This window comes from Dromiciops gliroides, chromosome 1 (genome assembly GCF_019393635.1).
Source record: "Dromiciops gliroides isolate mDroGli1 chromosome 1, mDroGli1.pri, whole genome shotgun sequence".
NCBI classification, from domain to species: Eukaryota; Metazoa; Chordata; class Mammalia; order Microbiotheria; family Microbiotheriidae; genus Dromiciops; species Dromiciops gliroides.
The window spans coordinates 46,080,096-46,107,626 of NC_057861.1; the positions used below are offsets into that span (position 1 = coordinate 46,080,096).

Below are 27,531 nucleotides of genomic sequence, written 5' to 3' on the forward strand. Positions count from 1 at the left end.
AGCAGCAACAACAGCTCGTGGAATTGTGGTGGGGTAAACAAGGGAAAGGTGTTTTTGTAAGGAGGATTCTATTCCCTGGGTTCGAGGGAGTTCTCTGTCAGGCAGGTAGGGAGGCAAGAAGCATTTATTAAGCATCTACTATATGCTGGGCACTGTGTTTGGCCTTGGGGATACAAAGAAAGGTAAAAGACTAATTCTTGCTCTCAAGGCCAACAATCCTATACAAAGAAGATGTATACAGCTGCGTGACACAGTGGATAGAATATTGGACTTGGAGTCAGGAAGACTCATCTTCATGAGATCAAATCTGGCCTCAGAGACTCACTAGCTGTGTGACCCTGGGCAAGTCACTGAACCCCAATTGTCTTAAACATCGGGGGCCATCTCCGGCTCCTCATCTATAAAATGAGCTGGAGAAGGTAATGGCAAACCACTCCAATACCTCTGCCAAGAAAACCCCAAAATGGAGTCACGGAGAGTTGGACGTATCCAAACAAATCAGTACAGGGTAAATTGGACATAATCAACAGAAGGAAGCTAGGAGATTGTGGAGCCGTGGGAGGTCAGGGGTAGCCAGAAATCCAGCCTCCCAAGTAAAATGAGGCAGCCCCCAAGGTTCAAAGTCACAGGTTTGGGTCAAGGGATCACATAGAATGGAAGGGATCTTAGAGGTCATTTCATTCAGTCCATTCTTTTACAGATGGGGAAACAGGCCAAGAGAAGTTAAGAGACCACAGTCACATTGCTAGGAAGCAGTAAAGCCAGAATTCCAATTCACTACTGACTCTGAATCAGCACTGTGCCTGGGAGGGAATTAGCCTGAAAAATACCTACTGGAGATATGAGGTGGGGGAGCTAAAGGCCAGTCAGTTAGCACTTATTAAGCACCTAGGGAGCAGTTAGGTGGTAGCTAGTGGATAAAGTCATGGGCCTGCAGTCAAGATGACCTGAGTTCAAATCTGGCCTCAGACAATCTGAGAGAAGTGAACAAAGCACCTACTCTACTAACTAGTATGGTTTGTGTAATTCAGCCTCCTCGTTTTACAGATGAGGAATTTGAAGCCCAGAGAAGTCAAGTGGTTTGCTCAGGGTCACACAGTAAACTAGTTAACTAGGAGGATCAGAATTTGAATCCAGGACCTGGGATTCCAAATCCAAATGTTTTTCAGTGCTGTGAGACCCAGGCAGTTGGGTGTCACATCGCCCCTCCTTCTTGACGCTTCATTGGCTGATTCAGCTGTCTCTCTTTACTGGTTATACGTATTAGACTCCTTGGTGGGGTTCGAGGGTTGGTGTAGATTGATGGCTATTTCAGGTGCCCAAGTCACAGGACTAAAAGACAGCTCGCAGGCGGAGCCTCCTCCGCAGCGCCTCCGCCTCTCCCTGGGGACACACCCCTCTCTTCCGTTCTTTCCTCACTATTGGTTCTTTCTGGATGTCGTTCATTCACTCCCCAAATCTTCATAGGCAAAAATACCTATCCTTTACTGTCTCCCTCCTTCCCATTCGTTCCATTTTGAAGGGGCGGTGATGTTTTTACGTAAACACGGAGTATCCTCTGATTGGCTATTCTCCTTGTCACTCTTGTCGGTAGGCCCGGCGACGGGAAGTTTAGGGCTCTCGGATTGGGTCGGCAGACGGGCGTAGGGCGGGGCTCAGGCTCCTGTCAGTGAGGTGAAATGGCAGCGGCAGTGCCGGCGGCGGCTGCGGTCCCGGGGGGCGGCTGAGGGGGCCGGGACGAGTCGGGGGGCGGGTGGGAGGGAGGAAGGGGGCGGCGGCCCAAGCCCGAGCCGGAGACGGAGACGGAGCCGGAGAACAGAAGGCGGCGGCGGCGGCGGTGGAGGAGGAGTAGACCATGGCGGCGGCAGCGGCGGCGCAGGTAGGGCCCGGGCTGTCCCCGCTCCCGGGAGCCGGCGGGCGGGCGGGCGTCTCCTCAGGGAGCCTCCGCGGAGCGAGCATCCCCACCCCGGGACCCCGGCCCCGGGCCCGCACCGACGATGCACCTGCCGGGCCGGACCGTCTCCCCTGGCCCAGCCCTCTGCTGAGGATGCCCAGCCCGGCCGGTGGAGGGGCCAGGACCCCTCCCTCTTTCTGTCCCTCTCCAGCCCAGCCTTCCTGCCCTCCGCCTCCATCAGCCCCCTCCCATCCAGGGCCTTGGAGACCGTGGGGTTCGTCTGACAGGTGGGGGAAACTGAGGTCCAGAAGGAGGAAGGGGCTGGCCCAAGGTCACCAGCGAGCCAGGGACACCGATGGGATTCGAAATCAGGTCCTCTGGTCCCCAAACCCAGGCATCTTTTCGCTCTCCATCCTTCCCCCCGCCCCCCGAATCCCCCTCCCGCTTTCTCCCTCCCCTCCCTCCGCAAAATGCGGAAGGGGAAGGGGGGGCTGGGAAGTTGCCTAAAATCCTTCCCCACCCATCTTCTCCCCAAGCATGGGGTTGTTGGGGACAGGACCCAACCCCCGGCCCCTGATAGCCCCTAGAGCCCGGCCCTCTGAACCGGCTTGGCTTCCGGCCCCTGGGGGGCCAGGGGGGCTGGGGTAGACATCCAAAGGCATCCATTGGGCGCAGGTGACTGTCCTAGGCAGCTGGGAAGGGCTACCACCCCATGCATACACACGCCTTCCTCCCCTTGGCCTCCTCAGAGGGCACGGGGAGCTCCCCCTTCTCCCCGAACTTCTTCTACCTTGGCTTTCAGGATGAGGCAGAATAATCATGTAGTAGGAAAAAGCACCAGGCTTAGAGTCAAGCCCAGGCTCTGCCTCTTATGCCACCTGTGTGTCCTTGGGCAAGTAATGTAACCTCCCCGCATCTCTGCAAGACCAAGGGATTCCACTAGATGCTCTCCAAGATTCCTTCCGGCTCTAAAGCAGATGATACCAAGATCTCTAAGGTCCTTTCCAGCACTGATGTTACTCAGAACCCTTTCCTTGTCCTCAACCCCATTTCTTTCTGGTCATGGGAACTGCTCTTAGCCTTACCCTCAGAATTGTCATGTATTCTGACCTGCCTTGGAAGTCATGGGCTATGGTGGAGTCAGACCAGTGCCCTCCCAGGCTGATCCCAGGACAAGTGAGGTCCAGTGCAGGGAAGGGGGTGTGATCTGGTACCTGGGGAGGTGAGGAGAGCCATTCCAAGAACAGAGAATATTGATGAGAAACTTGGGGAAAAGGCTGAGGTCAAGGCGAAACAAGCAGAAGGGATTTGCCAACCAAAATCGGGCAAAGAGAAGACTCTATGATGACTTGTTGGGAATGTTGTAGCAGAGAGTTCTGTGCAGAGGTCATCCAGCCTAATCCATGCCTAAGGTCCCTTTCAACTCAGATTCTATGAGTCGACACTATTCTCCCTCCAATACATACATATCCCATCCCAATTTATATCACTTAGCCAGCCCACTAACTCAGTCTGTTCAGTGACAGGAGGTGCATAAGTTGCTAGTCTTAAGGGCTGACCAGACTGGTTGGGTGGCATCCTGACTCCATCTGATGATGCCGACCTTCAGATGGCATTAGTCTGCTCCCCTTTTCTATGGCTGTTAATTGGGGCCGCACCTTGATAGCAAGAATCTAGTCTCTCACCTTTGATTGGATTGTTTTGTCAGAATGAAATATCTTCAATAGGTTGTGGCATTTGGGGCACAGTGGGATTGGATGCAAGTCTGCCAAGAGCAGGCGTTTCTTTGTTAAGGCATTTTTTTTTTTTTTTAGAAAGGAAGATGTACTAAAAGGCTTGGGTAAAAAATTAGTGAATAGGTCACTTCATTTTTCTCTTGCTTCTGGGCTGAATTGAGATTTAGCAGAAGAAAGCTTCCTGTTCTGTCTGAAGCTATCTGTTTCCATCTTTCCAGGTGGCATTAACTATCTATCATCTTGCCTCTATCCCAGTTTCTGCTTTCTGGCAAGAGGACAGTGCCAGAGCAGTTGGTTTGACCTGTGGGTTCCCATGAGCTCCTGTACATAGCTGTGGGGTGGTTTGGGAAAAATGCCATGTGGGTTAGCAGCTGGCAGAGAAAGCTGGCTAGATAGTCAAGTCACCCATATAGAGCTGGTGAGGTGGCATGGAGAAGGATGACAGGGACAGTTTGGAGTATGTGGCAGCAGCAAGGTTGCCCTGCTTCCCATTCCTGGTGGGCTGTTGGGAGAATGAAAACGATAACCTATTAGATCCCTGACCGTATCATTTAGGCTAGGAAACTGTTTTACAGACTTTCTCATGGAAAGAGTTGTAAAACACCAAAAGAGGAAGGAGCCTGGGACTCTCTTGATGATTAACACCTCTGAGTAAACACTTCCCCTCTCAGTGCCTCAGTTTCTCTGTCTGAAAAAGGGGAAAAAAATTATTGAGAATTCCCAGGGCTGAGCCTTGCCCTAAATTCAGTTCAATCCAACAAATATTTACTATTCTCTTTTCCTTATGCCTTCTGTGGTGCAGTATAAAGAGTGCTAGGTTTATAGTGAGAAGACCTGGATTCACATCATCCCAGCTCTGCTACCAACTAGCTATATAACCTTGTGAAAGTCATTTTAACCTCCCCAAGTCTTATTTTCCTCATCTATAAAATGGGGGGCTTAGACTCAATGGCTCTAAGGTCCCTTCCAGTGCCATCTCTGTGGTCCTATGTGACCCACTGTGGACTGTAGGGACTCCAGATAGTTGAAGGTAAGGAAACCACGGGAATGTGGTGGCCCCTCTTCCCTCCAGGTAGTCTGTGTTCAGGTAGAGGAGATCAGCAGGAACTTGGAAGGAGCCGTTTCAATTCCAATGAACTTATCCTGCCTGGTATATGGCCAGGTAGCTACAATAGAAGCCTGCAATGTCTTGTTACTGCTATACTTAGGTTGGGGGTGGGGAGGGGGGTCTCCTTAGTTAACCCTTTGTGTCTGATATGTGTCTTTGTTTTGATTGGAACTGGCAGGTAACTGAGGGACTGGGCCAGTCTGTCCTGTATAGCACAAAGGAAGGAAATTCTGGGAAAGGGACTGTTAAGTGCTGAAGAAAGGACGAATCTCCATGTGCTTTCTTGAAAGCACCACAGCCTCCTGGGGTAGTTTATTTTTCACCATAGGGAGTATAGAGCTAAGTTCCATAGAATACTTAAAGCTTCACCTTCGTAGGCAGAGCTCGGGGACAATTCGAGAGCCATTATGAGCTGAGGGCACCACAAAGATTGTAGCAGTCAGGAACGTCAATATGCCATTGAGAAATAGTAGCACCTGGAAATAGGATTTGAAATTCCCTTGTTAAAGTACAAGCACTCTGGATGATCTTCAGGACGGCACCAAATGGGAAAGCTCTGTCCATTGAAGAAAAAGAGACGTTCACTTTGTAAATGGGCCCACTGAGGCAAGGATGTGTCACAGGATCTTAGAATGTAGACCTGGGAGGCATGCCACTTATTGTTTACAAATCAGGAAACTTGGGGCGGCTGGGTGGTGCAGTGGCCCTGGAGTCAGGAGGACCTGAGTTCAAATCCGACCTCAGACACTTAACACTTACTAGCTGTGTGACCCTGGGCGAGTCACTTAACCCCCATTGCCTCACCAAACAAAACAAAACACACAAAAACTTCAAATCAGGAAACTGAGGCTCCAAGGAGCAACGTGATTTTCCAAAGTAGAGTAGGATTTGAACCCAGGTCTTCTAACTCCACATCTCGTGCTCTCTCTGGGATACCGTATTGCCTCTGCTATTTCATTTGACTCTCATGATCTGGAGAGGTTCTGTTTCAGTGCGTAGATCGGGTCCTGAGAACTGTTCCTCAAGTCAGGAAGCAGAAAGGTCAGATGTCCAGATGTCATTTGGACCAATCTGTCTCCTTTTCCTCTGAGAATTCCCAAGAGATGAGTTGTTCTACCTTCTTCATTGTTCTCCCATCAAGGCTTTTATAGGCTTTGGGGAAAGCTTCTCTTATAGCTCCACTTCTAACCAAACCTTATAATAATGATGGCAATTATCACCTACCTATTCTTCCTGCTCCTTGGTTCTGGACTTTGAAGGGACCAAGAACCCTTGCTGGATACCAATGCATCGTCTCCCTGCTTCTCTCCTGGCTTAACAAGTTCATTCTTTCTCAAATGTTCAGAAGGAAACTGAGCCACTGTGGGAGACAGAGAATGAATTAACCTGGCTAACAGTGAACTGGTCACAAAGGCAGAAAACCTGCAAGGTGTAGGTTGAATTCTACTTTCCAGGTCAGACGGAATATTCCAGTAATGACAGTCCTTCTCTTTAGGCATCAGGGCCTTAGATATGTTGCTGCTGTTATTACTAATACTATTAATAGTTATAATCAATAATAATAATAGCTTACTGTGAACTAGCATCTATCATCAAACAAGGCACATGCAATGGGCATTAAGAGTCTGAATAAGATGAGAAAAAGCAACACACAGTGCCAACTGAAATGGATTTAAGTGCCAGCTCTGTCACTTACTTGCTTTGTAACCTTGGACAAATTCCTTCCCAAGGGATGCTGTGATATATTAGGAATTGTACTGGATTTGAAGTAAGGAGAGACCTTCTTCCTCTGACACTAGGTATTTGACTATCAGGGAGTCACTTCACTTCTCTGAAGTGAATTTCATTATCTGTAAAATGGGGATTATCATCCCTCAAGTACCTGCCTCCCAGAGTTGTTCTAAGACTCAAATGAGATAATGTATGTAAAATACTATAGCACTATATAAATGACATTTACTTTAATCACTGTTGTTTTCCTCTCTGGGCACATTTCCCCATCTGCAAAATGAAGGGGCCAGATTAGATGACCTGTAAACTCTCTTCCTGCTTCACCATTCTCTAAGGATGAGAGAAGTCAGAAACTGGAAACAGAGCCCGGCCTTTGGCCCCAGAAGCCCCAAGACAGTTTTTACACCTTTCCCAAAAGTTAGCAGAGGAATAGGAGTTGAATAGATATAGGATGGTAACACTGGCACAGTTGAGATGGCAGCAATAGGAATAGGTTATGTTAGTCCAGGGGAAGGTTTCCATTATTACCCTGTTATAATGTCCCTGTTGACCAGTGACTGAATTCTGAAATGACTGTGTTTATGTCAGAAGAGAATGTCCTGGGGCAGCTAGGTGGCACAGTGGATAGAGCACCGGCCCTGGATTCAGGAGGACTTGAGTTCAAATCCGGCCTCAGACACTTAACACTTACTAGCTGTGTGACCCTGGGCAAGTCACTTAACCCCAATTGCCTCACTTAAAAAAAAAAAAAAGAAGAGAATGTCCAATTTTGCCATCCTGAGAATGGGAAAACTTTTTTGGTGTTCCTTAGGGAAAGTAGTGCCCAGGGAAAAGAATGTCGCATTTTATTGGGATCATCAGATTATTCTCTCTAGATTGAAGCCAGTTAACATCTAGGAAATACCAGGTGCATATTTATCTCTAAAGGCTAATAGCTATATTAGACAAACTAGAAAATGTGGTTCCCTTTGAGGTCTTTGAATTAGGAATGAGTCTGTGTTAAGGACCTAAATGCCTGTTATATACGCGTAAGTGGGAGATCAGGAACTCGGTGCAGGATGGGGGAAGGGACAGGAAATTCATGTGGGAGGGTAGAGAAGCTGGAGAGTATGAACTTAAATGTTTCCACAGGCAGGAAAATTTGGGTTCCTTGATCCTTCTTGGCAGGGAGAACTCTCCTTGCTTTGTTGGTATACAAAGATCTGGCTGTATTTCTGAAAAGGAGATGCCATTTTGAAGAAGGATGAAATTTTGCATGAAATAGATAGCCAAAAAGCCAGCAGCCCAAAGTCTATTCTAAACTGTCTCAGGGTGAGGATGTTGAGATATCATTTCAGGATGGGGCTAGTCATAGCCGTCAGTGTCAAGAAGGGATGTGTCACATAGCCAGTAGAAGACTTTTCTAGTGCCCAGGCATTGTGCCCAAGCAGAAGAGAAGATCGCTAAGGGGTCAGAAGCAGCAAGGACGTTATGGGAAGTGATGGGGAAATGAATTTTATGCTAGTCTAATGAACGTCTTGTCCTGAAGTTTGAAAATCTCAGACTGATGTTGCTTAATAATTTCGGCTCCCTGCAAAAACTGCTCATTCATTTGAGAAACGCCTGGCTGATCTCCAGTAATTTCCCACTCTAGTTTTGGTTTGGAAATCCAAGTTTATGCTATCCCCTCACCTTATTTGATGTAGTGGAATGGGAGAGAGGAGTAAGGAATCAGAACTCCTATGTTTTCTTCCTAGAACTGATATTAAGAATATTCACTCCTCCTCAATATCAATGCCCCTCCCTGTTTAAAAAAAAAGGGACCAGAAGAGTCCTAGTTCCATCTCCACTGGCCACATATGGTCTGATGTATGCTTTGAGCCTCTTGGACAAGTTTAAGGTAGTAATTATAATGATCCCATAATTCCAGCTAGTTTGGAAATCTCCCTTGTGCACTTATTTTGCCCTCTCTCCTTCCCTCCCTTCCCCCCAAATTCTTGGGTGAATCCTTTAGACTCAGCATTTTCTGTTCACAATTCAATTCCTTCCAGCCCCAGCTGCAGACTTTGACTCTCTCAGGAAGCGCTTGAGTGGACTGCGTTGTCAGAATCTTAAGAATGATTAACCCCCACTTAGGCTGAAGTCATCTTCGCTGAGTCAAAACACCTCCCTTGGACTCATTGGTAGGTTGTTTCTAGGATAGGAGGGTCAGTATACTGGCAAAGATCTATCTAGAATGGGAAAGGTGGCCCTGTTGCTTGGGACTGTCAGCTGGAAAGGGGATGTGGGAGGGGGCATTTCCAAAAGTCATTTACTTTGCTTGAAAATTGAAAAGGGAACTGTTTCAAAGGTTGTTTGTGGCATTTGGAGGTTGTGGGTAGAATAGAAGGATGTTTCCTACGAGGTAAATGGGAATTGGTGAAGCTTTCACATGTTTTAGACATCTAAATATGGCCAGTTCCTTTTCTTCCTAAAGAGAAGGGCAAGGGCATTTCTGTCATAATATCGGAGCAGGAAAAAGCAATCTGTGCTATAATGGAAGAAGAGGGTAGAGGGAATCAGGAGTCTAAGTTCTTATGCCCATCTCCATTGTCCTTGGCAATTCCTTTCCTGGTGTATTGGGCAGGTGTGCACCTGTCCACCCATGGCAAATGTGACTAAGCCGGAGCAGTAATATCACTTCATTTCCCAGAGCTGTATCTGACCTGTGGGATCTGGCCACATACTCTAAAGCTTTGATCCTGGTGCCTACTTATGGAAAAGGAACAGGCTTGTTAACTGAACAGCATCAGGCATGCTGAAGCCCCTATATCTTGACTCTTGGTCCTCTGGGCTACATGGCAGAAAGTATATTTTGATTATTCTGCCTTTTGCCTCCCAGCAGGAGGTGAAAAGGTAGTATTTTTGAAGATAGGTAGATGGGGATACCAAGGAATAAGTAGGTAAGAGCCTTGATACTCATCAGGAATGCCAAGGCAGAGCCCCAAGAGTTCCACTGGGTATGCGAGAAGGGGGGAATGAAATCAGGAGCCGTCTGACTCTGGCCCATACAACCAAGAGGACAAAATGCCAGTGCTTTGATCAATCCTGGGCTCCCTGCTAAGGAAAAACTGACTTCTGGGTCCATTAACAAACAGCCACATAATTAATGGTGAGTGGTAATTGCCCCTGTCAGTGCCAATAGCACACTTTAGTAAATGAGATGAGAACTGTCAGATGCTCAGTTTGGAGGCTAGGATGGTGGGAGAGGATTGTGAGGGGGACAGGGGTGATCAGGACAGAATGCAGAAACAGTAACAGCCATAGCATTAACAGCCCATATTCTCTAGGCACTGCGCCTGAATTCTTTCAGCATTTTGGAGCACTGTGGTGTATTGTGGGACTCAGGCAGGAACCTTAAGTACTATAGAATACTGTTGTACTATGGGGTATTGTTAAGGTTTGTGGAGTATCCGTTTCTTGGATGCTGTTGAGTTGCATTTGATACTTGAATACAATCTGAATATTCAAAAATCAAGTCTTGTTGCTTACTGTTCACTTAAAATTTATCTATGACCCCATGTGTCATGTGGGAAATGACCTTCCTTATTCCCTAAGGATCCATTCTGATCTTCCCTCCTTCAATGAGAAAGCCATGTGGAGGAGTCAGGTTCTGAAAATGGAAAGGATATTGACTAACTTTGTAGGTTTGGCTAGAAGGCAAGTGGAGCAGGGATAGACTAGGGAGAATTGGTTAATTGGTTAGTAAGTAAAGGAAATGATGTTAATGGAGTAGGGCTGAAAAAAGATGATTGGTTAACTCTTATTGGTGTAGACAGAATTGAAGAAGGAAGAGGAGAACATGAATAGAAATCAATCAGATATTTATTGAGTGCACACACTGTGTGGTCAGTATTTTGTATACCTAACCTGTGCTTCTCTTTTGCTACAGATGGAGTTGTAACCTCCCTCATTTGGGCCTTCTGTGAACCTCTTCTCTTCCCCTTCAATTTCCTTCATCCCTAACCATTTCTGATGAACATCCCTGAGACCCTGAGCCTTCCCGGCATGGCGAGCCCAGCCCTCAGCCCTGATTCCTCTTCCCATGAGGCCCTTTCAGGCCCTGCCTGTTCCCCCACCTCAGATTCTGAGAACCTCAGCCCAGATGAACTGGAGTTGTTGGCAAAACTGGAGGAACAAAATCGGTAAGTGGAGAAAGGGACGTTTGCTTCCTAAGTAAGGCCTGGAAAAAGGGCTGTCATTTTTACCAACCCTAGAGTATTTCTTAAAAGGTCGAATTGTACATGATGCTATATTAGGAATTGCATAAAGACCTGCATGGATTCATTTCTTGGGCTTGAAATACTATTCAAGGTAGACACATGAAGAAGGGGAGAATCCAAGGAATTAGGGGAGAAAGGCAGAAAGTCCTGGGGAAAGCCTGGGATGAGGGGAGATTGTGGGGAAGTATAAAATGAGCATTAGAACTGGGAAATTGGACAGGGCCTTACTGATTTAGGGTTGAACTGGCCTGATGTTAGAGGCCTTGGGATCCTGCTGTTGCAGTAGCTACTGCAGCTCTTCCCACTCCTTGCTCCCTAGCTGCAGAACAAGGCCCCTAAAAACTCCATTGTCACTGAGCTGCATAAATGGGCCCACCCAGGCAAAGGGTGACAAGGTAGAGACCTAAGGATTCATTGAGGCCCACGGCCCACTGCCAGGACCGTGGCACCCAGTGCCCAGGAAGGAGAGGAGTCATTCAGATTGGTGGTGACAGTTGTTTCTGTGCTATTTGCCCTCCTTCCCACCCAGGCTTCTGGAGGCTGACTCCAAGTCTATGCGCTCCATGAATGGCTCCCGGCGAAACAGTGGCTCTTCCTTGGTCTCCAGTTCCTCAGCCTCTTCCAACCTCAGTCACCTGGAGGAGGACACTTGGATTCTTTGGGGCCGTATTGTTAATGAGTGGGAAGAGTGGCGTCGCAAAAAAGAAAAACTGCTCAAGGTAGGTCTCCTGGGGAATAGCATGAGCACTTCCTCCAACTCTAGTGGCAAAGCAGAGTTCACCAGACAGGAGGAGGTGGGGGGGGGTGGGGGGGGTGGGGGGAATCCATTTACTGCATGGGTTGACTGGTCCTTCCCTCATGATCGCTGTTGGCACCAGTAAACACTGCCACCCACTATTTGGAGGAAACTCCACTAAGCAGTCTGAGAAATAAACAAGACATGATTCCTCTGGAGTTTTCATTCTTGAGGAGCTGGAATTTAGAACATACAGATAAATTAATAACTAAAATAGCAATTAATAAAAGTGTTTATTAAGCACCTATAGTGCCAGGCACTATACTAAACACTTAGGATTCGAGAAAGGGGCCAAAAATAGTCTCTGCCTTCACAGAGCTTAAAATCTAATGGGGCCGAACACATCTATGCAAATCAATATATACAGGATAAATTCCGAGTAGATAGAAACTAGCCTTAGAGGAAAAGGAACTGATAACTGAGAGGATTTAGAAAGGTTTCCTACAGGAGTAAAGGAAACCACGGACAGTCTAAGATTCAGAGGGTATGAGATGAGTCCTTCCAGTATGGGGGAAGCCAGTGCAGAGAAGCCTCAACGAGAGAATGAGTTTTTTTGTGAACAGCAAATAGGCTATTTATGACTGGATTGTAGAGTTTGTGGAGGGTAGTAAATGTGTTAGACAACTGGAAAGATAGCAAGGGGCAAGGTTGTAAAGAGCTTTAAATGCCAAACAGAGTAGCTTATGTTTGATTCAAAAGCAATAGGAAGCCATTGAGGTGTATTGAGTAATGATATGAGGTATGACCTATGCTTTAGGAATCTCTTTCACAGCTGTGCTGAGGAGGGATTGGAGGAGGGAGACTTGAGGTAGGGAATCTGTAAAGCCTTCCCTAACCCCCCAGCCAATGGCGGTCTCTCCCTGGGAACTCCATGACCCCTACTCCACACTGTCTCTCAGAGCCTCATTGGCCTTCTAAGTAGACTGATCCATTTGAATCAAACATGACCTCCTAATGGGCTATGAGAGGCAGTGTGGGCATCAGGAGTGTAGTGGGTCATACACTAGAATTGGAGTCAGAAAAGCAAGATACTTCACTGTGACCCAGAGCAAGTCATTTCACCTGCCTTGCCTCACTTTGCACCTCTGTAAATTGGGGGGGGTTGGACATGATGGCCTAGACAGTAGGAATATGAAGCTACCATCCTACTTGGGGAATAGGAAAAGTACACAGTGAGATCAGTCAGAAGGAGAGAGATCAGTAACTGGGGAGATCAGGAAGGACTTTGAGTAGGAGGCTGAGCCCTGTAGGAACTTAGGGGTTTAAAAGCATTTCCAATGGGGGGGGGGGGCAACCTGTGTGTAAAGGCCTGGAGGAGGGAAATGGAATCTTAGTCCCTGGGAATGTTGAATAAGCCAGAACATCACTTGTAGGTAGAGGAATAGTGTATAAATCCGAAAAGGCAAGCTGGAGCAAGGCTGCGAAGGCAAATTTAAAGATAAATGGCGGGGGTGGCAGGGCAGCTAGATGGGGCAGTGGATAGAGCACCAGCCCTGGAGTCAGGAGTACCTGAGTTCAAATCCAGCCTCAGACACTTGACACTTACTAGCTGTGTGACCCTGGGCAAGTCACTTAACCCTCATTGCCCTACCCCCCCTAAAAAAAGATAAATGGAAGGAGGTTGTTTTTTATCTGACCCTCTAGTAACAAAGTGAGGTGATTCCCAAAAGGAGTATATAGGTGACTAACCAGGCAGCTGCCCTTATACACAGTAGCAAGAACAGTACTGAGGGTGACTCAAAGGATTGTTGACTTGTCAACTTAACTTGGTCCTCTAGATAGAAATAGGGAAGTTTGGAAAAGGGGTGGGTTTGGGGGAAAAGATAATAAGTCGTCAGGTAAGTGGCATAGTAGATAGAGTCAGGAAGTCTTAAGTTAAAATCCTGCCTCAGACACTTACTGGCTGTGTAACCCTGGGCAAATCACTTAACCTCTGTTTACCTCAGTTTCACCATCTGTAAAATGAGGTTAATAATAGTATCTATTTTCTAGGGTTGTTATGAGGGTAAAAATGAGAATGTTTCTAAACCACTTTGCAAACATTAAAGAGTTGTATAAATGCTAGCTTTTATTATTATTTCACTTAACCTCTCTGGGTCTTTTTCCTCATCTGAAAAAAGAGGGGATTGGTCCACATGATCTCTATCTCATCCAGCCAACCCTTCTAGGATTCTAGACAGGATCAGAGATGTTAACCAAGAAAGTAAATGAAAGAACATGTCACTGAGAATGAAGGGGAAAGAATTGAACCGTTGGAGCCACATGCAAGGTTCTTCTGGTAGTTCATGGATCTGGAGCTTTTGAGGCAAAAGCCGTATCTGGTGCTCTTTGGAATAATAAAGATGTATGGGTACCAGGATATGTGAGAAAAGAATTGACTGGGCATAGAAGGAAGAGATATGTTGTAACCCTGCTCAGTAGTAGGGAGAGTGACTATGTACCCCCTGACATAGCCATTTAAGAGATATGTTGTCATTTTGGAATATATGCTCAGGATGTAAGAACCTTGTGAAACTCATCAAATTCATCAGCTAATCCCCATAATGATTTGCATGGGGATGAATTATGCTGCCATAAAACATATGCAGGGACTAGGAAGCCCTGAGCAATAAAATGAAGGTCTTGGGGAGGGGGCACAAGTAAGATTTTAACCACTACTTTTAATTAAATGATGAAGCTTTTAGAAAGGGAGATGCTGAAAGTGAACAGCAGCCTATGGAGATAGTATCAAAAAGTAAGATTTGCGGATCTGCTTCGTGACTCACAATATCAGAATGATGGATGCTTGCCTAAGGATGGAGGGTGTCTTAAAAATACTAGGAAGAGGGGGCAGCTGGGTGGCACAGTAGATAGAGCACTGGCCCTGGATTCAGGAGTACCTGAGTTCAAATCCAGCCTCAGACACTTGACACTTACTACCTGTATGACCCTAGGCAAGTCACTTAACCCCAATTGCCTCACTAAAAAACCCAAAACAAAACAAAAAACAAAAAACACCAATAAATTAGTGTATTTAAAAAAAGAATACTAGGAAGAACATGCTTGGCAACCTGATCAACAGGACATTAAACTGTAATTAGAGGCAGAGACAGAAGAATTCATAGATATAATCGCAAAACTAGACACTATAGAGAATACCTGAGGCATATACCCTATTTATTCTTAATAGATGCTCGTAAGTAAAAGGACTAAAAACATTGTTGACAACTTCAGATAGCTGTATATCATCATACAGGATATGGATAATAAACAAGGTGAACTTAAAATTTAAACATAAATATGTAAATATGACTTCATAAGAGTCCCCAAGACTTAGTGGGTTGGGAGAGAATTTCGTTTCTTCAATACAAATTTATTAAGTGCCTATTGTGTCTAGTTCACTGTACTGAGAACTGGAGGAAATCCAGCAATAAATGAATGTGGCTCCTAATTACATTCTAGCAAATACATAACTAGGGCAGCTAGGTGGCACACTGGATAGAGTGCTGGGCCTGGAGTCAGGAAGACCTGAGTTTATTTTGTTTTTGTTTTTGTTTTTTTGCAGGGCAATGAGGGTTAAGTGACTTTCCCAAGGTCACACACGTATTAACACAGCTAATACGTGTTAAGTGTCTGAGGCCGGATTTGAACTCATATCTTCCTGCATCCTGGGCAGTGCTTCATCCACTGTGCCACCTAGCTGACCCTGAAGACCTGAGTTTAAATCCAACCTTACTGTGTGACAGTCACACCTGGGCAAGTCATTTAACCCTGTTTACTTCAGTTTCCTTATTTGTAAAATGAGCTGAAGAAGAAAGTGGCAAACTACTCCAGTATCTTTGTCAAGAAAATCCCAAATATGGGATCATGAAGAGTCAGACACAACTGAAAAACAACTGAACTCAAGATCCATAACTAGAATGTAGCAATGGAAAAAGTCAAAGGAAACAGATCTTCCATAGTCAAAGGGATAGTGACTAAGCCTGTGATGCAATTTCATTGGTGAGGAAACTCCATCTACCAATGCAGGTTGATACCCTCTCAGCAACTTTTAACGTCAAGGAGGTGCCCTGAGAGGTTAAACAACTTGCCCAGGGTCACACAGCAATCATGTGTCAGAGTGGGGACTTGAACACTATGTTAGGTTGGCTGCCTCTCTTTACGGTAAAATCCCTAGAATAAAAAAGTCATAGACTGGGGCAGCTAGATGGCGCAGTGGATAGAGCACCGGCCCTGGAGTTAGGAGTACCTGGGCTCAAATCCGGCCTCAGACACTTAACACTTACTAGCTGTGTGACCCTGGGCAAGTCACTTAACCCCAATTGCCTCACTAAAAAAAAAAAAGTCATAGACTTGTTCAATCAACTTCCTCTTCTTCCACTTGTTTCTCAAGTCCTTGCAAAGTACTTTCCAACTTTACTTCTTATCTGAAACTGCTATTTACAAGATTATGATAATATCTTCATTGAAAAAAATGAATGTCCTTTTTTAAAAACTCTCCATCCTTCTTGACCTCTCTAATATTTTTTCTACTAGAATGTAAGACTTCCCTTTCCTCTTAGATTCTTCCTCTTTCCTAGTTTTTTGTGACACTCATTTTCCTCCTGTCTGACCACCTCTCACTCTGCTTTGCTAGATCGTTTTTCTCTTGGTGTCTAACCATAGTTATTGCTGAGGCTCTGTCCTGGGCGTTTTTTTTCCTTTTTCTTTACAACTTCTTCGTGCTTTCATCAGGTCCTATGACCTCAGTTATACTAGATCTATTTGTCTAATCTTTTCTCTGAATTTGAGTCCTACATTACCAGCTACCTAGTGAACATCTCCAATTGGAAGTCTTAAACACACCTTTCCACTAAATTTCTCTATTTGTTGAGGATCCATTATCCTTCATTCCTCTCTTCTTCACTCACCCCAAATGCAATTAATTGCTTCATATGTTTCTTTCTGACCCTCGTTCAGGCCTCTTACCCAGATTATTACAATAGCCTCATTGAACTCTTAGCTTCCAGTTTTTTCCTTCTCCAATCCATCCACATAATTGCCAAGATATTCTTTGTAGAACACTGACAATGTTACTTTCCTGCTCAAGAACCTTCAGCATTTCCCTGTTGCCTCTAGAATAAATGCCCTCTTGGTATTTACAGCCTTTTACAACCTAGCACCAGCCTACTTTTCCCAGCTTATTGCTTATTACTCCCTGATACTGACCTGATATTTTTTTCTCTTATTAACATTTTTATTTAAAGTTTTGAGTTCCAGATTCTCTCTCTCCTTCCCTCCCTAAAGCAGTAAACAATCAGATATAGGCTATACATGTATAATTATGTAAAACATTTCCATATTAGTCATTTTATATAAGAAGACTTGAATAAAAGAAAAAATGAAAGAAAGAAAGTGAATAATAGCATGCTTCAGTCTGTGTTCAATCAATATCAGTTCTTTCTCTGGAGGCAGATAGCATGTTTCATCATTAGTCCCTTGAGATTGTCTTGGATCATTGCATTGCTGACAATACTTTAGTCATTCACAGTTCTTCATCGAACAATATTGCTGTCACTGTGCACAACATTCTCCTGGTTCTGCTCACTTCACTATACATTAATTTATACAAGTTTTTCCAGGCCTTTCTGAAACCGTCCTGTTTGTCATCTTATATCACAATGACATTCCATCACAATCATATACCACAGCTTGTTTAGCCATTCCCTAACTGATGGGCATTCCTTTGCTTTCCAATTCTTAGCCACACACACAAAAAGAGCTACTATAAAGACTTTTGTACAAATGTGTCCTTTTCCCTTTTTTGGGTTGTTTTTTGTGATAGAAAATTAGCAGTGGTATTGTTGGATCAAAGGATATGCACAGTTTTATAGCCCTTTGGGCATGCTTCCAAATTGCACTCCAGAATGGTTGGATCAGTTCACAACTCCACTAGCAGTGGATTAGCGCCCCAGTTTTCCACATCCAACATTTTCTTTTTTGTCATATTAGCCACTTTGATAGGTGTGAGGTCTGAGCTGATATTGCAATGAAAATAGCCTACTGACTGTTTCTTAAATGTGTCATTCCATCTTCCACTTCTGTACTTTTGCACGAATTTTTGCCCGTGCCTGGAACATATTCCTTACTTACTTCCTCATTTAGAATCCTTGGCTTTCTTCAAAGCTCAGCAGGATGTGAGCTTCTCGAGGGCAGAGACTTTTTTGTTTTATTTTTCAATCCCTAGCAGTTAGTACATTGTTTTGTATATAGTAGGTACTTAATAAATGCTTTTTAGACTATACTATAGACTGCCTTTGAGTTCAAATGACTAAGTTACCAGACACAGATAAACTACATGTTTGAATACTTAAGGAACTGGTGTATGTGATTGTTGAGTAACAGTGATCTTCGAAAGACTGGGGAGAATGGGAGTGACCTGGAGAAAGGCAATTGTCCCAAATTTTTTTTAAAGAAAGTAGAGTTTCAGGGATCTTGACTATAGGCCAGGGAACTTGACTATGTCATTGAGCTTGACTTTGAGTCCTGACAAGACTATAAAATATATTATTAAAGGGATGGTTGATGAACATCTAGAAAAAGGATGCAGAAGAGGTCATAGGCTAATAGAAGCATCTATTTAAAGCTGGTGTGATGCTGGCAGTTATTTAGTCCAATCCCCTCATTTTACATTGAGAAAACTGAGGCCCAGAGAGTTGAACTGGCTTTCTGAAAGTAGGTTATGCCTAAATAAACTCCATCAGTAGAAGAATTATTTCTATATTACATATAATATATATTTCACATATATGCATACTGCGCATACACAACTCTATGTTTATACATACATATATGTGTACATGTATACACATATGTATATAAAATAAATTAAAAACATACGTATTTATATGTACACACACTGATATGACCATCCCACACTGAATCCCCCCTCAGAACAAAGGAAAACAATTAAACAAGATCAGTTGCCATGTCTTTTATTGTATATGGCATAGATAACATTCCTCATCCTAGAGAGGAGCAAAATGTTTCATCTTCTCTGGGACCAACATCAGTCATTACGGTTAATCAGTGTCTGGCTTCCTCTTAGTCTTCTTTTAATTTACATTGTCCTATCATGGTGTCCCTTGATTTCTTGATCTATTTACTTCACTCTGCATCAGTTTACACAAGTATTCCTTTGTTTCATTGAATTCCTCATATCCATCATTCCTTATGGCACAATAGTATTCCCTTAAATTCATATACCGCACTTCATTCAGTCATTCCCTAATTGGTATGCATTCAATTCATTTCCATGTTTTTGCTACCACAAAAGTGCTGCTATGAATATTTTCTTTGTTTTTAATCTCCTTGAGTTTACCTTGATTTTAGCAAAAAATTTCATAAAGTTCTTTATGTTATTCTTGTGGTGATGAAAAGATGTAGGTAATTAGCAAATTTGACACTGGTGGCCAGACCAGTTATCAGTAGTTTAATGTCAACTCCTATCAAGTTGACATTAAATAGGAGGCCTCTAATAGAGGAAATTACAGTGCTTGGCCTAATTCTATATAACAGGACTTCTCAAATTTTTTCTACTTGAGAAATTTTTATGTGACCCTGGGTATACAGGTATATAAAATAGGTATACATAACCTTTTATTGTTGCCAAATTTTCACGACCCCCACATTTAGTTATGTGACCCCATGTGGGGTTACAACTCACAGTTTAAGAAGTTTTGCTATATAACTTTCTTATCAATAACTTGGACATAACCACAGTTAACATGCTTATCAGATTTCCAGAAAAAACAATGCTGTTAGGGAAACCTAAAAGACCTTGACAGGCTAGAGCCTTAGGCCAGAGTATAAAGTGTTACATTTGGGTTGGGAAAAAAATCAAATTCATCAGCAAATCAACAAGATGAGAAAAGAGATCATCTGAAAAAGGTGTGGTATCTTTAGTGAACTACAAACAGCATGAATCAAGAATGGTATGGCAACCAGAAGAACCCTAATGCTAAACAAGGCTTTATTCAAAAAGCCTGAGTGTGGGAGGCCATCATTTCACTGTACTTTGGCTTGGTTCGCTTCTGGGTGCCACATATGAAGAAGGGCATGATAAGATGGAGAGTATCCAGAGGAGAGCAAATAGGATGGCAAAGGACCTCATCATGCCACATTAGGATCAATTGAGAGGGCAGGGGTTCTTAGTCATGGGGTGATATGTTCACAATCTTGGAGTATTCGAAGAGCTGCAGAAGGTGAATTAGGCTTGTTCTGCTCAGCCCCCAAAGGGAAGGACCTAAAAGCACCTTCTGTTGCAGAGAGCCATATTTAGATTTGATGCAAGAAAAAACTTCCTAACAACTAGGGCTGTCTGTAAGGCAATGACTTTCCCCCTTACTAGAGAGGGTTTAAAGCAAAGGGTGATTCTTACTCAGATAAGGGTTGGACAAGATGGCCTCTAGGTTTTTTCTAACTCTGATTCTATAGAAGATTCAATATGCTAAAAGCAGAGCATCTGCTAAATTTGTCTTGTTAACAGTTTCTTTTCTCAGTAGGCAAGAGAAACTACTACTTCGAACCTAATTTTGGCCACCATGGAGAAACTGTTTGTGAAATAGAAGTACTAGAACATGGGCAAAAGGGGCCGTGTCATCTTAGAGTTTACAGCAGATAGGGGAATGCCACCACATGATCAGACACCCACAGGGTTAGGAGAACAGATTTGAAAAAAATCAAAGAGAAAATAGCTATGTTCCCAAGACCAGAGACTCTTAAAAGGGAAGGTATTTCTAGAGTAGATAGGAGGGTCTTAAGAACGAAATGCTGAAAATGTGATTGTTAATATTTCTAATAAGAAAGAAAAGGGGGCAGCTAGATGGCACAGTGGATAGAGCACCGGCCCTGGAATCAGGAGTACCTGAGTTCGGATCCCGCCTCAGACACTTAACACTTAACTAGCTGTGTGACCCTGGGCAAGTCACTTAACCCCAAATTGCCTCACTAAAAAAAAAGAAAAAGAAAAAAAAAAAGAAAAAGAAAGAAAAGGGGAGACCTATAAAGAGCCTGATGGGAGAGGAAAGAGTCTGATATAGCTTCTCAGATAGCTCTCTCCCATTCAAAGAGGAATGTCCATGTTACAACTTGATAGGGGATGGTTAACCTGGAGAAGAAAAGGTGGCAGGTCGGGGAGTTGCGGGGAAAGGGGCAAAGGGGCAAAGGATCAGAGTGCACACTACTGGAGAAGATGGAATAAAGGACATGGAACAAAAGAACACAGAAGCATGGCAGAATTGTGTCAGGAAAGCTGAAGTGAAACACAACAAAGGACTTTTTAAAAAAAAGCTTTCTTCAGGACAAGCTAGGCTCACTTCTTAGGAAGGAGGGTGTAATGTTAATGGATGACAAGGGGAAAAGTGCAACTACTTAGCACTTTTAAAAATTCTGGATTGCTTCCCTCCTTTCATTATAGGGAATGATCATCTGTTTGAGAAAAATAAGATTAACATGGTTACAAGGGAATTGGAGAAAAAGATGGATAAGGAGCTAGTGAAACAACACCTAGAGATTCTAATGCTGAAAGTCACAGGAGCAGGATAATGATGGGAAGAGGGGACTGGAAACCAGGCACCTGGAGAACAGAAGGTGGCAAGTGTAGGGCCAGGGGAAGGGGACGTGATTGTGGGCTTCAAGCATTTGAAGAGCTGTCATATGCAAAAGAAACTAGCCTTCACTGGGAATGAGCTGTCCCAGGACAGATTAAGGCTCTACGTGAGGAAGAATTTCTTTTTTTTTTTTTCAGCAAAAGACATTTATTTTCCAGTTACATGTAAGGGAATTCTTCAACATTCATTTTCATAAGATTTAGAGTTCCAAATTTTTCTCCCTCCTTCCCTCCCTTTCCTCCCCACTCCACAAGATCACAATCAGGTTATATATGTACAATCCACAAGTGTTCTTTTTATCAGTTCTTTCTATAGGGGTGCATAGTAAGCTTCCTCATTACTTCCTTGGGATTGTCTTGGATCATTGCACTGCTGAGAGTAGTTAAGTCATTCACAATTGCTCATTGAACAATACTGCTGTCGATACGCACAATGTCCTCCCAGCTCTGCTCACTTCACTATACATCAGTGTTCATTAGTCTTTCCAAGTTTTTCAGGGATCATCCTGTTTGTCATTTCCTGTAGCACAAGACCATTCCACTACAATCATATAACACAGCTTTTCCCATCATTCCTCAATTGATAGACATTCCCTTGATTCTCAATGCTTAGCCTCCACCAAGAGTTGCTATAAATATTTGTACAATTTTTTCACCCTTTTCTCTTTTTCATGATTACTATTGTTAACTGTTTCCCTTCCATCTTATTCCCTTCCCCATGATATTTATTCTATTATCCATCTTCTTTCATCCTATCACTCTTCAAAAGGGATTTGCTTCTCTCTGTCCCCTCCCCCAATCTGCCCCTCCTTCTTTTGCCCCTCTCTCTTTATCCCCTTCCCCTCCTATTTTCCTGCAGGGTTAGAGATATTACTCCACCCAATTGAGTGTGTACATTATTTCCTCCTTGAGCCAATTCTAATGAGATTGAGGTCTTTGAGCCAATTCTGATGAGTGTTAGGCTCATTTACTGCCCAGATTAAACAGTTACTACACCCGGTTGGGTGTGTCTGTTAGTCCCTCCTTGAGGCAGCTCTGATGAGTTTAAGGTCTTTGAGCCTTTTCTGATGAGTGTAAAATTCATTTACTGCCCTGCTCCTCTCCCATCTCTTCTCCCACTCCATAAGCCTTTTCCTGTTACTTTCATGTAGGATTTCACTTCTGCCCTTCCCCCTACCCCAGTGAATTCCCTTCACTCCTCAATTTAACCCTAAAGATGTCATCTCCTAGCTAAGTGACAAAGTGGACAAAGCATCACCCCTGGATCCAGGGCGATCCCAGCCAAAACCCAGCCTCAGACACAAAACAGTCACCCACTATACGACCCCAGGTATGTCCTCCAGCTCCAATTTTTTATGGTTCTCTAGGATCTTGTATTTGAAAGTCAAATTTGCCATTCAGTTCAGGTCTTTTCATCACAAATATCTGAAAGTCTTCTTTTTTATTGAAGTCCCATTTTTTCTGCTGAAAGATAATGCTGAGTTTTGCTGGGTAGGTGATTCTTGGGTTGTAATCCCATTTTCTTTGCCCTTTGGAATATCATATTCCATGCCCTCCAGTCCTTTAATGTAGAAGCTGTTAGATCTTGTGCTATCCTGACTGGGGCTCCACAGTATGTGAATTCTTTCTTTTTGGCAGCTTGCAATATTTTCTCCTTGACCTGAGAGCTCTGGAATTTGGCTATAATATTCCTAGGAGTTTTCCTTTTGGGATCTCTTTCTGGAGGTGATCGGTGGTTTCTTTCAATTTCTATTAGCTTCTTCTTCTAGAATTTCAGGACAATTTTCCCTGAGAATATCTTGGAAGATGGTGTCTAAGCTCTTTCCTTGATCATAGTTTTCAGGTAGACCAATAATTTTCAAATTATCTCTCCTGGACCTATTTTCCAGGTCAGCAGTTTTTCCCAGAAGATATTTCACATTGCCCTCTATTTTTTTTTATTCATTTGGATTTGCTTTATTATGTCTAGGTTTCTCATAAAGTCACTGGCTTCCATTTGTTCAATCCTAATTCTTAGGCAATTATTTTCATCAGAGAGCTTTTGTACCTCCTTTTCCATTTGGCCAATTTGACTTTTCAAGCTGTTGTCTTTTTCTCATGTCTTTCCTGCATCATGCTCATTTCTCTTTCCATTTTTTCCTCTACCTCTCTAACTTTATCTTCAAAGTCCTTTTTGAGCACCTCTATGGCCTGAGACCAATTACTATTTTTCTTGGAAGCTTTAGATATAGGGGCCCTGATGTTGACATCTTCCTCTGAGGGTGCCCCTTGGTCTTCCTTGTTACTGAAGAAACTTTCTATGGTCCTCGCCTTTCTCTGTTGGCTCATCTTGCCTTTCTTTTACTAGACTTTTAGCTCCTTAAAGTGGGGCACTGTTTCCAGGCTGCAGTATCCCAAGCTTAAGAAGTTCCAGGTGGCATGATTTAAGGAGAATCAGGTTCTTCCCTCACCTGGCCTGTTTCCTGGTCCTAGATGACCCCAGACCAACTTGTTAATCAACCAGATTTGTGTGTTGTGTTTGTTAGCTCTGAGCAGCCTGTGCCCTTCCCCCACATGGCCCACTGCTACTGGAGCCTACCTCCTGGTTCTCAGCAGGGGTGTAAAATCCAACTTCTGCCTTAACACCAGCATAGACCCCTGTAGTCTCCCCCCTGCCCAGGGCTCAGGCCACTCACCAGACTGTGAGCTTAGTTCTAGACAACACTGATGCTTCAGCTGATTCAGAGGCTCTGGGGGTCTGCTTCTCTGGTGAGGCCTTCCTGGGACTGGATCTGTGTCAGGGTGACTGTGGGGTTGGGCTCAACTCCTGTATCAGCACAGCAGCTCCCTCCTTCTGACCTTCCAAGCCGTTCTTGGTTAGAAGATGATTTCAGCACATTCTTCTGTGAATTTTGCTGCTCTGGGCATTTTCCTATGGCGTTATTTGGATGTTTTTTGGAGTGATCATGTCATGAGTTCAGGAGCTCACTGCCTTTCCTCCACCATCTTGGCTCCGCCCCGGAAGTGAAAGAATTTCTTAAAATTAGAATTTTTCAAAAGTGGAATGGATTACCATAGGAAAATTTGAATTCCTCCTCTCTGGAAGTTTTCAAAGAGGCTGGATAATCACTTGGGCATGGTGCAGAGGGGATACTTGTCCAGGTTCCTGTTGACCTTCTAATTCTGAGAATCTATGATTCTACAAACAAGGCCAAGCCTCTAGATCAAGTGGATTTATTCCAAGTGTTTAAAAGTAGGAACTTAAATGATTATGTATTTTTTAAAATGATTATGTATTGTGATCTCTGAGGAACTGGACTTAGGAAAAATGGGAGAGAGATTGGAAGGCTGGAGATGGGGAAAATGTTGCCCCTGATTTTTAAAAAAGGGAAAGGGAATTCCACAAACTATAAACAGGTCAGCATAATCAATTCCAAAGCAATTCTGTAATGTTATTTAGTGACAGTTTTATGAGTGCTTAGGAAGAGAAGTAGTAACTACTAAGAACCAAAATAGGTTTACTAAGAACAATTCATGACAGACTAACTTCACTTCCTTTTGAGAATGTTATTAGAGGGGCAGCTAGGTGGCGCAGTGGATAGAGCACTGGCCCTGGAGTCAGGAGGACCTGAATTCAAATCCAGCCTCAGACACTTAACACTTACTAGCTGTGTGACTCTGCTCAAGTCACTTAACCCCATTTGCCTCACCAAAAAATAAAAAAAAAGAAAAGGAAAGGAAAGGAAAATAAAAAAGAAACCTTGAGAATGTTATTAGAGAGACAAATTAACCAACAGACGTTTATTAAGGATCTACTGTATTCTAGGCACTGTGCTAGGTACCAGGATTACAAATTCAATAATGAAATTATCCTTCCTCCCAATGTGTACATATATATAAGTAAGAGAGAAAAATACAAAATAAATACACAGTAGTTAGGGAAGGAGGCCACTAGCAATTGAGGGAATCAAGAAGAGCTCCAATTTTATGAGGGACAGGAAGGATAGTGTTACATTCCAGGCTTTGGGAGGAAGGGGAATGTGCACTACAAAGGCATGAAGAAAGAGACAGAAAATGGAATGCCATGTTTGAGTGGAGAAAGAAGACATATTCCTAATAGGAAGAGAAAGAGTAATACATAAAATCCTGGAATGATAAATTGGGGCCAAGTTGTGAAAGGCTAGAGCCACTGGAGTTTGAGCAGGAGTTTAATGTGGTCACATCTGCACTTAAGGAAAATCATTTTGTCAGTTGCATGGGAATGGGAAGACCAGCGAGGAGGCCACTGCAGCCGTTCAGGTGAAAACTAATGAAGGCCTGAATTAAAGAGGTGATTGTGAATAGAGAGAAGGAGTTGGATTCTGAAGATGTTGTAGAAGCAGAAATGGCAAAATCTGACAAGGGATTTGATATGGAAAATGAGAGAAAGTGATGAGTCAAGGGTAAGCCAAGAATGATGGAAGTTAAGTAGAAGGGAAGGTTTGTGGGAAAGACAATAACTTCTGTTCTGGTCATGTTGAGGTTGAAATATATGTGAACTATGATCTTAGAGGACTGATGATGCCATCCATCTCTTGATAAAGAGATGATAGACTCAAGATGCAGAATAAGACAAATATCTCAGTACATATCCAGTATAGGTGTTTGTTTTGCTGGCTGTGCGTATTTGCTACTATGATTTTTCTTCATCAGCGTGAGGTGAGGGTGGGAGGATAAGAGAGAATAGAGATGGTATAGGAAAAAAAAACAAAAACAAAAGAAAAGAGACCTAAGATATGTTGTTTTTGTTTTATTTTGTTCTGTTTAAATTCAGAGACCAGAAGGAAGCACAGACAAGCAGGGCAGCTTTGAAAGCTACAGAAAATGGGGGGCAGCTAGGTGGTGCAGTGGATAAAGCACTGGCCCTAGATTCAGTAGGACCTGAGTTCAAATTTGAACTCAGACACTTGACACTTACTAGCTGTGTGACCCTGGGCAAGTCACTTAGCCCTCATTCCCCCCCCCAAAAAAAAGCTACAGAAATGTATTATGTACTTTAAAAGGAAAACAAGCTATAAATCAGGGAGATCTGCAATTGCCTGGACAGTCTTCCTTATCTGTTCTACTATGTTTATGGAAATACCCATTTTGTTTGGGGTTTGCTAAATTCAGATTAAGATTTAAAAAAAAATTTTATAGGGAAAGAGAGATCTCTATGATATTTAGTTTGAAATGTCTAATTGTTAGTCTGTGATGTGAAACAAGAATTAGGAAAGACACTGGGGCTGAATATATAGATCCGAGAGTTATTTGCACAAAACTGATAATTAAACCCTTAAGAGCTGAAAAGGTTGTCGAGGAAGTATTGAGAGAAAAGAGGAGAGGTCCCAGGACAGAGCCTTGGGGTGTACTCACAATTAAGTGTCATTACAAGGGTGCAGGACTAGCAAGAAAAGGCTGGAAAGGAGTGGTAAGGCAAGGAGAAGAACCAGGAGAGAGTGGCATCCTGAAGATCCATCCAGGAGTAGAGGGCAGGAAGGATGAATCAGAAATCGTTGACTAGCCCTGTGTAGCTAAAGAATATTCATTCAGTATTGGTCTGGAGGGAGGCTCTGCCCTCTGCCTTGTTCTAGTCTATATTTTTTATCAGCAACTTAGTTGAAGGCATAGATAGTGTGCTTACCAAATTTGCAGATGACATGAACATGAAAGGGAAAGTCTAATACCTGGGATGACAGAATGAGGATCCAGAAAGGGCTTGTCTGACCAGAATGCTGTGAGCCAAATCTTAACAAGATAAAATTTATTAGGGGTAAGTGTTAAGTCCTATACTTCTATTTTTTTAAATCAGCTGTTCAAGTACAAGATGGGGGATTTCTGAATGTCAGTTCATGTGAAAAAGATTTGGGTGTTTGTAGTTGACTGCAAGCTCAGTATATAAAATTTGGCAACGTGGCATAAGACACAAAGGGCTAATGCAATCCAAAGCTACATTTGTCTAAAACAAAGGAGATGACAATCCACATCTAAAATATTGTATTTAGGGGCAGCTAGGCGGCGCAGTAGATAGAGCACCAGCCCTGGAGTCAGGAGGACCTGAGTTCAAATCTGGCCTCAGACACTTGACACTTACTAGCTGTGTGACCCTGGGCAAGTCATTTAACCCCAATTACATCACAAATATATTATATGTAGTTTTGGATGATACAATTTAAGAGACTGACAAGTAGACTATGTCTAAAATATTAGAATCTCAGAATTTCAGGGTTGGAAAGGACCTCAGCAGCCATCTAATACAACCCATACCTAAAATAGTGTGCAGAATAGAAGAGTGGACTTCTTGCCCCTCCTTGAAGCTCTCCAGTGAAGGGGAACCCACTAGCTACTGAGATAGCTCATTCCCCTTCTGGAAAGCTGAGATTGTTAGCAAGGTTTTCTT

At 43.5% G+C, this 27,531-nt stretch overlaps 1 protein-coding gene across 5 annotated transcripts in view; it reads left to right on the top strand.

Annotated features, from left to right (window-relative positions):
* The first annotated feature begins 1,757 nt into the window (after positions 1–1,757).
* Positions 1,758–27,531, top strand: part of EVI5L (ecotropic viral integration site 5 like) — a 67,245-nt gene continuing 41,471 nt past the window's right edge. For all 5 annotated transcript variants that reach the window (XM_043977950.1, XM_043977952.1, XM_043977951.1 and 2 more), the window contains exons 1-4: positions 1,758–1,879; positions 8,500–8,631; positions 10,380–10,632; positions 11,240–11,429. In XM_043977950.1, the coding sequence (XP_043833885.1) occupies positions 10,463–10,632; positions 11,240–11,429 (360 nt within the window). In that variant the 5' untranslated portion in view covers positions 1,758–1,879; positions 8,500–8,631; positions 10,380–10,462. The remainder of the gene's footprint in view (positions 1,880–8,499; positions 8,632–10,379; positions 10,633–11,239; positions 11,430–27,531) is intronic.